Below are 14,134 nucleotides of genomic sequence, written 5' to 3'. Positions count from 1 at the left end.
TGACCAACAGTGGTCACATCATTGCAACTTAATTTTTTCCAAAGTTGTACACTGTTACCCAAAAGGCATTGACACAGCCTATTTGTCCCAACAGCAAGACCTCTAGGTTTTGTAAATGCTTGTTATGGGTGGAGTTCAAAAACTGGATTAAAAGGTCATCAAGGTGGCCATTGTTTTTTGTAGCAATAGCAATTGGGGCCTTTTTACAACTTCATATTTGAGTTTGGCACACTACACCAAAGCTTAAATGGAAGCTGATGGGCTACCTCTAGAGCACACAGAATGTGTTTTATTTGGAGTGTGTATGTAGCCCTGGAGCTCAAGAAGAAACGTTGTTTGACTGGAGAAAGGTGATCTCTGCACTTGCTTCCTTCCACTCTAGCCAGTGAAGTAGACACTTGATTCAACCTCAGTATAGCCGTGCCACTAAAGGGGGTGGGGAATGAGAAGTGGGTTTCAGCACCCAAAGTCTGGAATTCCATGCCCATTGAAAATTGGAAATGTAAATCCAGAACATGATTGAAGGGATCTCCACAAAAGACATTTGGGTGAATGTTAGGTTGTGTGGCCCTTGTGCTGGTGAACAACCCTGCTTAGAGATGTCTGCACGTACTCACTCAAAAAATTTGCTCAATAAACATCCTCAACAGAAACATCCATCCTGCACCCAAAATAGATTCTTTTTGAGAAATAATGTTTACTGTTGAGCGTATTGAAATCTTTGCCTCATGTGAAAGTAAAGCTATGTATTGAGATTACATTTTTCAAAATTATACTTAACCACTTGGATGCTAAGGGTATTTGCTCTTCTTCATGTAATTTCCATTGAAATCAATGGAAACTCCATGACGAGTTACCCTTGTCATTAGCACTGAAGGGGTTAATACTTGTTTTTATATCTGCAGATATTGTTGGATGGTCCAGGTACTTTAAAATTCAGCAATTTCAGCTTGGCAAGAGCAGAAGGTGAAAACTTAGAAGAGTTCTTTGCTTTAGTTGGATCAGAAGAGAGTGCAAGCGACGGTGGTGAAAACACCCCAAGACGAAACTTAAAAAACAGAGTTAAAGGTATTGCATTTTGTGATGTACTATTGCATTGGGTTTACATGAAACGAGTTGGGATAAACGAGTTTATATGAATGAGTTTATATTAAAAAATGTTAGGCTTTTACTTGAAACCCAAGTGTTTTTACTAGCTTGTAAAATATCTGCTATGCCCCAAATTGGGCTTAATTATCATTGTCTTGACTGAGTTGCAAATTATCTGGGTATAATTAACAGTACTGTACTGGTTACAGTAGTATTCACCGTCAAGCATGCATCACTGAAAATAGCAAGTCAATAAAGTAGTTTCAATAAGCACATGATCTGAAGAAAACCTCTGCAGGACTGTCATAACACTAATTAGATAATTGTATAGATAATTGCCTTGCCAACCTAGTTCATTAGGCTTTTTATATTTATATAAAGTAAGCTGAGAAAGGGGTCGGGCTCAGGATTTTTAGGTCTTGCTGAAGCAATGCGTAAGCTTTTTTAGGCGAGATTCTAGTAAGCCTTCCGAAAAGTCTCCCCAACCTGCGGATTAGACTCAGTTCATGTGAGCCAGGCGCGTGCAAATCACCAGCCACATCGCACATCGCACTCCATACACCATTTGACTACGCCTTCAAAGCAAGCCGCTCCCCCGCCCCCCCATCAGACTTCAAAGAAATGCGCTCCCCCGCCCCCAGAGTGTCGTTTGCTTTTCAGCCGTCGCTCATGTGCATCTCTCTCCCAATCTACTTTCCATGTTGCTCTGTCAGCAGCGTCCTTCTCACCCACCTGCTCTGCACTGCCTATGCTGTGCTTCACAGCAGGTCTCTGTGCAATTTGACTGCCTTCCCGGATCTTACGGGCACTAGCAGGCATTATGGACGCTGCTGCTTGTGCTTCTGGCACCTCCTTGTTTATTTAAGACGCGCTCCCCGTGTTTGCTATAGAATGGCGGCATTCCTCCAGCACAGCATGCTACTTTCCCTCCCCCAGTTGGCTCCACAGAGACAGCTTGTCTCACGCGATATCACTACCCTCCCCGTTTTACGTCCCACTGTTGCTAGGCAAACAGGCATCTGCGACAAGTTTTAGGTCGGGCTCTTTGAAGATTTTCCTGTTTCTGCTAAATCCACTGGAGCCTTTGCCCGCTGACCTTGCAGAGACCGGTTTCTCTGACCATAACCTTTGTTAACATTTTAAAATCTAACATCCACTATTATTTTGTTTTCTCCCCTGATGGTTGTCTAGAATTGTATTTATATTTTGAAAACGGTTTTGTTTTCTGTTCGCTACCGTGAACTGCTTGTGGTTCATCTGAAAGTTGTACCTTTGACTGTCTTGCCTTTTGTCATGTCATGCCTTCCTAGAAGCTCAGTCTTCAATTAAAAAACAAAATCCAAGCTTGTTCTCGCTTGTCAATGAGGAGTTCATGTGCTTTTCTTTAATCCTGTTTTCTGGTCTACTGGTTTTTAGTTGCTTTATTCTCCGGCTGCAGCGTTTGCAGTAATTTGTAGTGCCCCAATACATGTTTTTAGCTATGATCAAAAAGCTGGCGACTTAGTGATTGGTTGTTCTATTTGCAGAACAGCAAGTTAAAGTGTGGTGATTCAGACCTTTTCAAAATCCCGAGGGGGACGAAGTTGTTTTCTACTTGTACACCCCCCACACACACACTCACAACCCCCCCACACACAACCCTCCACACACACACAACCCCACACACACAACCCCAAACACACAACCCCCCTCACACACACAACCCCCCTCACACACACAACCCCCCACACACAACCTCCCACACACAACCCCCACACACAACCCCCACACACACACACACCCACACACACACACCCACACACACCCCCCACACAATCAAACGCCTTATACACACCCACACACACAACCCCCCCCACACACAACCCCCCACACACACAACCCCGCACACACACACAACTCCCCCACACGCACAACCCCCCACACACACAACCCCCCCCACACACAACCCCCCACACACACAACCATCTATCTATCTATCTATAAATGGCCCTCACTCTATCGATGTATCGCCCTCACTCTATCGGCCTCACTCTATCTATCGCCCTCACTCTATCTATCGCCCTCACTCTATCTATCGCCCTCACTCTATCTATCGCCCTCACTCTATCTATCGCCCTCACTCTATCTATCGCCCTCACTCTATCTATCGCCCTCACTCTATCTATCGCCCTCACTCTATCTATCGCCCTCACTCTATCTATCGCCCTCACTCTATCTATCGCCCTCACTCTATCTATCGCCCTCACTCTATCTATCGCCCTCACTCTATCTATCGCCCTCACTCTATCTATCGCCCTCACTCTATCTATCGCCCTCACTCTATCTATCGCCCTCACTCTATCTATCGCCCTCACTCTATCTATCGCCCTCACTCTATCTATCGCCCTCACTCTATCTATCGCCCTCACTCTATCGCCCTCACTCTATCGCCCTCACTCTATCGCCCTCACTCTATCGCCCTCACTCTATCGCCCTCACTCTATCGCCCTCACTCTATCGCCCTCACTCTATCGCCCTCACTCTATCGCCCTCACTCTATCGCCCTCACTCTATCGCCCTCACTCTATCGCCCTCACTCTATCGCCCTCACTCTATCGCCCTCACTCTATCGCCCTCACTCTATCGCCCTCACTCTATCGCCCTCACTCTATCGCCCTCACTCTATCGCCCTCACTCTATCGATCTATCGACCTCACTCTATCTATCGCCCTCACTCTATCTATCTATCTATCACCCTCACTCTATCTATCGCCATCACTCTATCGCCCTCACTCTATCTATCGCCCTCACTCTATCTATCGCCCTCACTCTATCTATCGCCCTCACTCTATCTATCGCCCTCACTCTATCTATTGCCCTCACTCTATCTATTGCCCTCACTCTATCAATCTATCTATCGCCCTCACTCTATCGCCCTCACTCTATTTATTTATTTATTTAAAACTTGTAATGCGCAACAGCTACCCGCAGTGGGTTTCCCGGCGCAAGGGATAGACTAAAGAAGAAAAAAGAACAACAACACTGCTGAGTATTAGCAACAAGAACTGCAAGGAATAATTAAAAAAGCAAGGTCTTCAGTTTTTTGCGGAAGCAGAGCATGTTAGTCTCAGTCTTCAGGGCAACAGGCAGGGCATTCCAATATTTGGGGCCTAACTGAGAGAAAGATCTTCCCCCCCATCTTCACCAGTTTGAATCTGGGAATGACATAGTCACAGTTGGCCGAAGTTCTTAAGGTACGGCTGGGCCTGTAGGGTTGGACTAGACTCTGAAGGTACAGTGGGGCAGAGCCCTGTTTAATTTTAAAAAGGTAACATAAGGCTTTAAATTTGATACGACTCGAAACCTTGAGCCAGTGAAGATCACGAAGAGCCTGGGAGGCCGAGGATCTCCTCGGGATGTTGCAGAGGAGTCGGGCTGATGAATTTTGTACGACCTGTAGTTTGTTAATAGTCGCAACATCCGCACCAAGATAAAGGAAGTTACCATAGTCCAGGCGAGATGTTACTAACGCCTGGACTACGGTTCTCCTGGTGGCGTGAGGCAACATCCAAAGGATTTTCTGGAGCCATCTTAGAGTGGTAAAACAGATGGCCGCCACCTTAGTGGCCTGTTGCCTCATAGACAGTCTGTCGTCTATGAGGAATCCCAGGTTGCGTACCACCGGGACCGGTTGGGGGATGGGACCCATAGCACTGGGCCAATGTTGCGGACCCCAAAGATCTTTCTGCTTCCCCAGGATGACAATCTCGGTTTTGTCACCGTTTAGCTTGAGGAGATGCTTCTGCCTCCACTCAGCCACAAGTGACAGACCGGCCCTCACTCTATCGCCCTCACTCTATCGCCCTCACTCTATCGCCCTCACTCTATCGCCCTCACTCTATCAATCTATCTATCGCCCTCCCTCTATCAATCTATCTATCGCCCTCACTCTATCGCCCTCCCTCTATCAATCTATCTATCGCCCTCCCTCTATCAATCTATCTATCGCCCTCCCTCTATCAATCTATCGCCCTCACTCTATCGCCCTCACTCTATCGCCCTCACTCTATCGCCCTCACTCTATCGCCCTCACTCTATCGCCCTCACTCTATCGCCCTCACTCTATCGCCCTCACTCTATCGCCCTCACTCTATCGCCCTCACTCTATCGCCCTCACTCTATCGCCCTCACTCTATCGCCCTCACTCTATCGCCCTCACTCTATCGCCCTCCCTCTATCAATCTATCTATCGCCCTCCCTCTATCAATCTATCTATCGCCCTCCCTCTATCAATCTATCGCCCTCACTCTATCGCCCTCCCTCTATCAATCTATCGCCCTCACTCTATCAATCTATCTATCGCCCTCACTCTATCGCCCTCCCTCTATCAATCTATCTATCGCCCTCACTCTATCGCCCTCCCTCTATCAATCTATCTATCGCCCTCACTCTATCGCCCTCCCTCTATCAATCTATCTATCGCCCTCACTCTATCGCCCTCCCTCTATCAATCTATCTATCGCCCTCACTCTATCGCCCTCCCTCTATCAATCTATCTATCGCCCTCACTCTATCAACCTATCGCCCTCACTCTATCAATCTATCTATCGCCCTCACTCTATCAATCTATCTATCGCCCTCACTCTATCTTTATTATATATTTAAACACAATTTTCTACTTTTGAACACCTGGTTACAGCCAGGTGGCGAGATGTAGAGGGTGTGAAGAGGGTGCTTGTGTAAAGAGAATAGAGCCAAAAACGTGGGCCTGCACCCTGCCGCTGTTCTCCCACCATCCCCTGCTAAAAAAACCTACAGATGATGAATTCACTGTACTCTGTTGATAAAAGAAATAACGTTTTTGGCTGTAACTAACGCCAGGGGCAGGCCTCCACTGAAAACAAGTCTAATTCTAGACTTGATCTATTAAACAATTACAATTTTTCCTATACCTCTATTCTCTTTTCACGAGCACCCTCTTCACACCCTCTACATCTCGCCACCTGGCTGTAACCTGGTGTTCAAAAGTAGAAACTTGTGTTTAAATATATAATTTTGAAAATAAAAATTATTTTGAAATAAAATTCCTTTCTGAAGAGTTTTGGCTAAAACTTGACCATGGGTACCGTTTGTTATATGTGAATGCATTTGGCTTTCTTCTTTTTCTTTGCAGGTAGTAACTACACTTACTCATGAAGTAAATTATTTTTATCATTAATGTGATTAACTTAAACTATGATCTAGGACCACTTGTTTCCCATACCAATTATAACCCAGGTCCTTCAGATTTCTTGGGTGACCCCATTCTCGCTACCATCCACGCAGAACTCAGCACTCGCTGTCACCTCGTAGCTTTCTCAATGGACACCTGCTGTTGTCCCAAGGCAGGGCCCTGCATTGGCTAGTGGTCAGTGCGGCTCCAGAAAATGTCAGGGTCCAGAGACAGATGCAGGATACTCGCTAATGCTCCACCATCTTTGCTCATGGCAAGCCTCGACCCCCCCCAACCAAATAAATGTTTTATAACATTGTAATATTATGTATTTTGCTGTGTCATGAGTGTTTTTAAAATTGTGGATGTTTTATAATTCGAGATCACAGGGGCCTGACTGTGTTTACAAAGTTGTGCCCAATATAATGCTATAGTATCTGCGGCTGGATATTTCCTCCTTTTCAGCTACTCAGTGACTCTAGCTGCCATCTATATATTGTCTGTAAACCAGGGCAACTAGTATCTTTGCTGCTATTCTTTCTTCAACATGACCACCTGTTCTATGGGAGGCAGGACATGACTATGGCTACTTTAGGTGGGTGTTGTTTGCTGCAGTATAGATTTGGCAAAACATCGAGAGTCTCTTTAAGTATAGAGGTCAGATGCATACCATCAGACCAAAATACAGTGTAAACTACTTGGTCCAGACAGGTGTTATCCCTTTTCTTTTTTAGGTCTCGCTGGCGTTGCAGCGCGAAGCGCTGCCGCCAACGAGACTTATAGTCACCTTGCTAGGCCCCAAGGGAGTCAGAGCTGTGCACGAGCCGCTACAGACCTGGGCACGAGCCGACTCAGGTCTGTGAACGCCAACGTGCACGCTCACGGCGTCACGCTCCCGCCCTCCGGCGTCTCTTCCGAGGCGCGCTCCAGGCCGACGGGCTCCACTGCAGGCTCCAGAGCGACGTCAGGTAGGCTGTATTTCACCCTTGTTTTAGTTTCCTTCCCAAAGTCTATGCCCCCTCCCTTGAAGGCATTCAATTTCTCATTCAGGAATCGAGAAAGTGTACAGAAACAAATTTAAACAAATAAAACACAAAAATACTCTAGCTGAAGAGAGTTTTAACTGAGACTAGCAATACATAGACACTAATTTCATCAGCAGTGGTGCAGGCTGCTCCGAGCCTATGTAGTCTTCCACCCATCCAAAATATCAGTCACCATCATCCACTCTTTAAATACATTAATGGAGAACTAGGATTCCCTATAACTGAAACGAAAAAGTACAGCTGCATTCCTAGGATGTCATGAGTGTTTGGGGACAGGTGGAGGTCTGCAGTTTACACTGACATTCCATGCTCCGACAGCAGTTGCGCATCTCTTACCAGTTTGCGAATACGATCCAAGACCAGGTCGACAATCTCCTTGCCAATGGTGTAATGGCCTCTCGCATAGTTATTGGCAGCATCTTCTTTCCCTGTGATCAGTTGCTCGGGGTGGAAAAGCTGTCGATAAGTCCCGGTACGTACTTCATCTACAATGTAAATAAGTTATGTTCAACATGTTATCTGAGAAGTGTGGCCATAAGCATTTAGTCATAAGCATGTTTAACATTTAAATACCAGGGGCACACATTAGACATCAAAGGGTTCTAGAGTGAGATTTACACATTACAATCCACTAATAGAGGGGGGTGGCTAACGGGTATACACCCCTGCTTTGAGCAGTGGGCCAAGCCTGATAAAGGCTGGAGTGTCTTCATTAGTTGAACTCTGCTCACTCTTGTGAATTCATGTCTAGAGGCTGCGTTGACAAAACACATCGGCGATACAGCTATTGGATAGTATTATCTTGCACTAGAGGTGACGAGTACTTGTCTAGACTTGTGACCCATGAATGCACATTCCCTCACACCGATTAATACCCACCGACCACCGTTGGCTCCAGGTCCACGAAGACGGCCCGGGGCACATGCTTGCCGGCCCCGGTCTCGCTGAAGAAGGTGTTGAAGGAGTCCTCGCTGCCGCCGATGGTCTTGTCGCTGGGCATCTGGCCGTCTGGCTGGATGCCATGCTCCAGGCAGTACAGCTCCCAGCAGGCATTGCCAATCTGGACCCCGGCCTGGCCGACGTGGATCGAGATGCACTCGCGCTGCAAGAGAAAGCAAACCCACGGCTGTTGAACTGCTCCGGGGTGGATCGCGGCGCGGAAAGAAACTCAAAGGCACGCCTTGCTGCGACAGTATACTTTAGTGCCTGAAAATTGTCTTTTTTAACCCAATGTAACCACCAGTGGGATGGGAACAATGCAGAAGCAATGTCACCAGATACACTTACGGCGAACAATGATAAAAAAAAAACAGTTTGATCATCATACCAATGGTGCTGGTCCTAACCTATGTTCCCATAGACTACGAACGCTATTTCTAGATACAATCATCACTTAGGTCAATGGTGAACATACAACACACGTGCACTGGTCAAGGACATCCTGCTAAAACGACGAAGGCCTATGAGCCGATAACCATGCAGCCAGTAAAAAGTCATTCGAAATCGTAGTTTCTTTGGGTGACGTAATTTTACATATATACTTTATATACTTAAACCACACTTCAGTCTGACGCCCGACCACCAACAGGAAAATATCACTGATAGATGTCAACAAGATTAAGGTGTAGGCACAGAAATCGCAGCCGTAATACGCCCCTTTTCCATAGAAGTTTCTGACTGAAAATGTCGGGCTCTGACTGGAACCCTAATGAGGCGACAGCCGGTGCCGCCCCCGCTCAGCGCGCGCCTAGGCGCTCTTCGACCTGTCACGCGCGTGAACCTACTGGTCATGTACACCCCTCTCGTGGACCCTCTGAACCTGTGATATTAACACTACACTGACCCCCAGTATCCTGGGATATGGACCCTAGAAGTCCCTGGAAAGGCAACGCGCGAATAGTCATGGTGCCAGCACCGATAACGCAGCGCCCGCCTTTAATAACGTCCATTACAGTAAAACGACTCACCATTGTGATCTTTGGATGGACTGCGGGGTCTTCGACGCTGCTCCTGGCTTCACTCTGTCAAGACGCGCGACGGGTCTTCGCCAAACTGCCGTGGAGCGAGAGGCGAAGCTTCGGAATATATCTCCTCACGGTCCCGCGTGCGTGACCAAGCGTTTCTTGACGCCTATTGGACCTGCGGAGAAAAAGAACGGTCCCTTATTAGCTGTCACAGTTGTCAGTCACCTCCCCGCACGCTTTCATTCTTCTTTAACTGGCGCGGGCAAGCTGGCGGAACGGTTATTTGGCAGCCCGCCCCTGCTTTACAGTTTTAATTGGCTGTGGTTGGGAGCGACGGGCCGTGATTGACCAAGCGTGCGCTGGCTTGCGGAGCGCGCGTGAAGGCAGGTAAGGTTCACAGTTGACCGTTGGGCAAATTAACGGTTTATTCTGAAAAAGGGACAGGGGCAGGTTGGGGGTTTTGCTTTAATGCCGCCCAGAACAAAAATATAGCACCAATTAAATGTTTGGTGTGATATATAATATTTATACCAGTATTGACTTATCTCGTCAAACCATTATTATGTCGCAGCTCTGTTGTGACCACAATCACGCAATAATTTAGCCCGTTCAAGCGTTCCCCAAGTGAACAACGGAAAGTCAAGACAGGCGTTTATTATTTTAAATGTTGTCCGCACCAGTGATCTGCAAATTACCAGAGTAAATACTAGCTGGAATACCATGCAGTGAATGCATTGCTGATGTAACACAGCTAATCTTTTCATCGAAGCTAACTGACCAGAAAATGCATATCCCGTTTCCAAAGCGAAAATAATGAGCCACGGCAGTTAAATATCTTATTTTCTGCCAACAAGCAGCGTTGACCCTCGAAATGAAGATCATCTGGACTATGATAAATAAGCATGAAAGACATATGATATCTTTATCGACAGTTTGGCATGCAAAACTGGAAGTCGATATTAAAAAAACAAAAAGCTTCTAAGCTAACCTTAGAATGTCCCCAAGGCTGCACATTAGCAGAAGTAGGATGGTGGATAGTTATAGTAATGACTTCAAAACATTCATATTTAACTTAAAATGTTGTGCAAAATTAGTTAAGAAACAAGGCATCATTTTTCTGCATAGGTAACTTTTTTTTTTGTTTAGACGCACATTTTATTTCACACTGTGATCTACAAGATCACTCCCTGAAATCTCACCATCATCGCCCCAACTCAAGAAATATGACTTCTCTTAAGAACCATTCCTACAAACTGGACTTTTTGTGTGCATAAGAGTCTTAAGCTATTGTTTTCAATGCATTTGTTTAAAGTGTAAACACAGCACGTTACACAAAGCTGAATTTTCCTGGATAATCAAAGTTTTGGAATGTAGGCTTGTGAACGCTCAGGATTTTATCACTAAATCCAGGATTTGTTCACAGATACTTGGGCAAAATAGAGCATCAGGGAGGATTAATTTTGGTTTCCACTTTTAGAAAGGTATTTTAAAAATAAAAGTAACCTATGGGACGCTCACGGGCAGCCATGCGCTTTATAAATCCTCCTTTCATTTCATTTCATACGTGGCATAAGTAAGGGGATAAGGATCTAAAACTAAACTGTAGAAGACAGAACGACGTAGTTGAGGCAAAATTAATTAATTGTGCCATGAATGAACTAACATCCATTAAGTTCTAACAGCAGCCTGTAGCATGTTTAGATTGTGTGATTATGTGCAGAGACGTTGTGTAGCCTGCATGGCAAATTTATAACATTCTCTGCATTGAGTACTTTTTCAAAACAGCGTCTCAGAAAGACTTCTGGTTTTTATAACTGTAGGATGAATGTCAAAGCTGTAAATAATTATTTTCGGTCACTAGACATCCAAATTAGATGACATTTCTATTGCAAATGGAGGTCAACCCAAAAAATTATGACTAGGAAGTATGATATACAATCTGCGTATCAGACATGTTCATGTATCATAATGTACAGGAAGAACATGTCTATTTTCTTTAAGTAATATTTAGGCAATTCGTCAGGCACAGAAATATGAGACCCATGTTTTATAGGCAACAAAATTACCTTAGCAATCATGACACTTTGATAAAATTGTGTCAGTAGTTGACAATAATTTTCATTGACCACTGTACTTGGCCGCTGTAACGTAGGCCACAGCACTACTCTGTGGTCAAAGTCAGGGCCAAAGGCGCTGCGCTGTGTTCTAGATTCAAGCATTCTTTGCACCTACAGTGGGTGGTCATTTTTCAAAGGCTGTTATCTAGCTCAAGCACAAATTAAACAAACATCTGTCCTAAGTGAAAGGGCTGTGTAATAGTAAAACCTGTTGTTTCTAAAAATTTGGCTGTGTTTTGCTTCTGCTGTCCTTAAAGAATAAATAACCTACATTACTTCCCTTATTGGGTGTCTTTAGGCAGAACGCTGCCTTTAGTATTTAATACACACTGCAAACCGTCCTTCTACAGTTTGTATCTGTAACACAGCTACATTTGGACAAGGCGGCAATACTACAACACCAATTTCAAAGGCCTTGTGCCCACAATTTAATCTTCTGGATGCTGTTGTGCAACTTGTGGAAGGCAGCCCAGAGTTAGTAATTACTTTTTTTATCAAGTAGACGATGGATGGTCAATTGTTAGTGCCACCGTACCTGCTTTCACTCTCTGATGTCTGAAGCCTCTCTATACAGTGATCTAGGATTTGATCTGCCTTAAGATGGTTCTGCAGTTGTTACAGAGCTGTTCTTGTTAGACATTTAAAACAGTACAATATGTTCCAAGCCAGTGTTAGCTTGCCTAATCTCACAGGTTAAAGATCCCTCTTACTTAGATATAACATGCCATTGTATTCTTTACACATTCAGAATGCTTGGTGTAAAATGGAGGATGTCATTCAAAATGGAGGTGAGACAGATCTGCCACTTAGCAGCGCTACTTCCAGACCAACCACTTGATGGTTGATTTGGGTTAGACAAGCTCACTTCGTGTGTTTCACATCGCTAAACGTATCATCTTGGCTCCAACTAGACGAAGTGAGTCAACTAGCAGGCGGGCTTCCTTGGCTCTTCAGCTTTGCTGACCTCAGCAAACGGCCAACAGCAGCAAGTCCTATAACGTCCTTTTACCCAACCAGAACAGCTCAGCTTCGGAAGTGCTGTTATGCATAGTTATCTTAGTCTGTGAGTAAAGTAACAACACAGTGTATGTCCCTGTGGGAGTATCTTATCACTATTTCCAGGTGACATGTGTATAATGTACCCCCATTTAATCAAACCTGGAAGAATTATAGGCTCAGTGGACCTGCCAGGATTTCAACCTTTGACCAAGGGGGTCAAACACAGGCCCTGCAGGGTGCATTAGTCCATTGAGCTACCAGCCCCAATCTCTTATGGAACCATGATGTGAGATGGGTAGATGACTGACGTCAAAGATTGTGAGGTAGGACCATCGTGATAAACTCAGAGGTACAGGTAATACCCCAGAGTTATCAAAGCATGCTTGTGATAGCATAGGATGTCGTAGACAGATTAATCTGCCTATTTCCTTACATTGCTTAATATACTTGGTCCATATAATCATTACTATATAAGAAACAATATTTTGCTGGAGTGTGGGATTTGTTCATCGCACTACAGAAGAATCAAACAATGTGCACCGAGGCCTGTTGCGCCTCACTGTGATCTCTCTCTGATCATTTTTCTTGCCTTCCAGGTCGCAATGACCAGTGCATCCCACAGTTTCTCTGTGTCTTCTGATTTTCAGGCCCTGCCATGGAGGACCTCTTTCCAACACAGAGGATGCAACACTGGCTCTACCAGCTCCATGCAATCTGTGGTCATTCAACTTACACTCTACGGATTGATAGTTTGGCGAATGGCGATGTGGGCTGCGCTTGGGGACAGATCGACTCTTGTTAATGGTGGTAGATTTTGTGTGTGTTAAAGAGTAAATTGTCCGTTGGGAAAAACAATCAAACTGCCTAGTCACGCACACTGAACTCACACATTCATGATCAATCCAGTCCCTATCATGCAAACTCTACAGATACTCGATGGTTTTCAAGCTAATAATCCCCACAATTGTAATTATAAACAAACCTGAACAATTAAGTATCACAGTGTGTAAATTTATTCATATCAAATATCAATTAAAAACATTTAAAAAATACAATAAAAATCTATCTTTATGTACAAAGAAACATGATACAATTCTAAAAAAAAAACAGAAAGAGGCACTAGTTCCGTGATGTATTATACAAACATCGGAATGTTAATTCATAGGAATCAAAAGATCAGAAAAACCCGAATCAAATCAATAATTTCGGGCTCATTGTTCCTTGAATTTAACTCCTGAAGGATGCGTCGACGCGTTTCGGTGTATAGCTTTATGTGCACCACCTTTGTCAAGACTGAATATTCTTTCTGTCTCTTTCGTAACTCATAAATTCAACCAAATTTATCATATCAAATTTGCGAAATTCGCCAGATTCTGGTCATTTCGTGGGCGATGTCCACAGTATGATTCTATGACCCCACAGCACCTGTGTGTGGTCACACCCGATGCGTCACTTATACCACTGTCTTATTCGCATGCTCTGTTGCATGACAGCTCCTCATTTCTTGTAAGGTCAAATCTGAGAATGTATTCACAGATGTCTCACTACTCCCCGATAGTCTTTGTCTTATCCAAAATGGCATAGAGCTGTTTTAGACGTTTCAGTTGAAGACAAGCTCAGGTCCCCATATACGGTGGATCCTGTAGCGTGGTTCCAGTCTCGTCTCGTTGATATAAGGGGGTATTTCGAGGGACGATGCAGAGGGAAAATTAACTATTTATTTAATTT

The 14,134-nt window shown here is 44.8% G+C and overlaps 1 protein-coding gene across 5 annotated transcripts in view; it reads left to right on the top strand.

The window, feature by feature from the left end:
- Positions 1 to 14,134, top strand: part of ULK4 (unc-51 like kinase 4) — a 2,246,396-nt gene that overhangs the window by 201,992 nt on the left and 2,030,270 nt on the right. For all 5 annotated transcript variants that reach the window (XM_078663530.1, XM_078663529.1, XM_078663527.1 and 2 more), the window contains one exon: positions 906 to 1,068. In XM_078663530.1, coding sequence (XP_078519656.1) covers positions 906 to 1,068 — 163 coding nt within the window. The remainder of the gene's footprint in view (positions 1 to 905; positions 1,069 to 14,134) is intronic.

This window comes from Lissotriton helveticus, chromosome 10 (assembly GCF_964261635.1).
Source record: "Lissotriton helveticus chromosome 10, aLisHel1.1, whole genome shotgun sequence".
Classification (NCBI taxonomy): Eukaryota; Metazoa; Chordata; class Amphibia; order Caudata; family Salamandridae; genus Lissotriton; species Lissotriton helveticus.
Note: the sequence above shows the minus strand (reverse complement) of the source record. Positions and strands in the feature narration are given on the sequence as shown.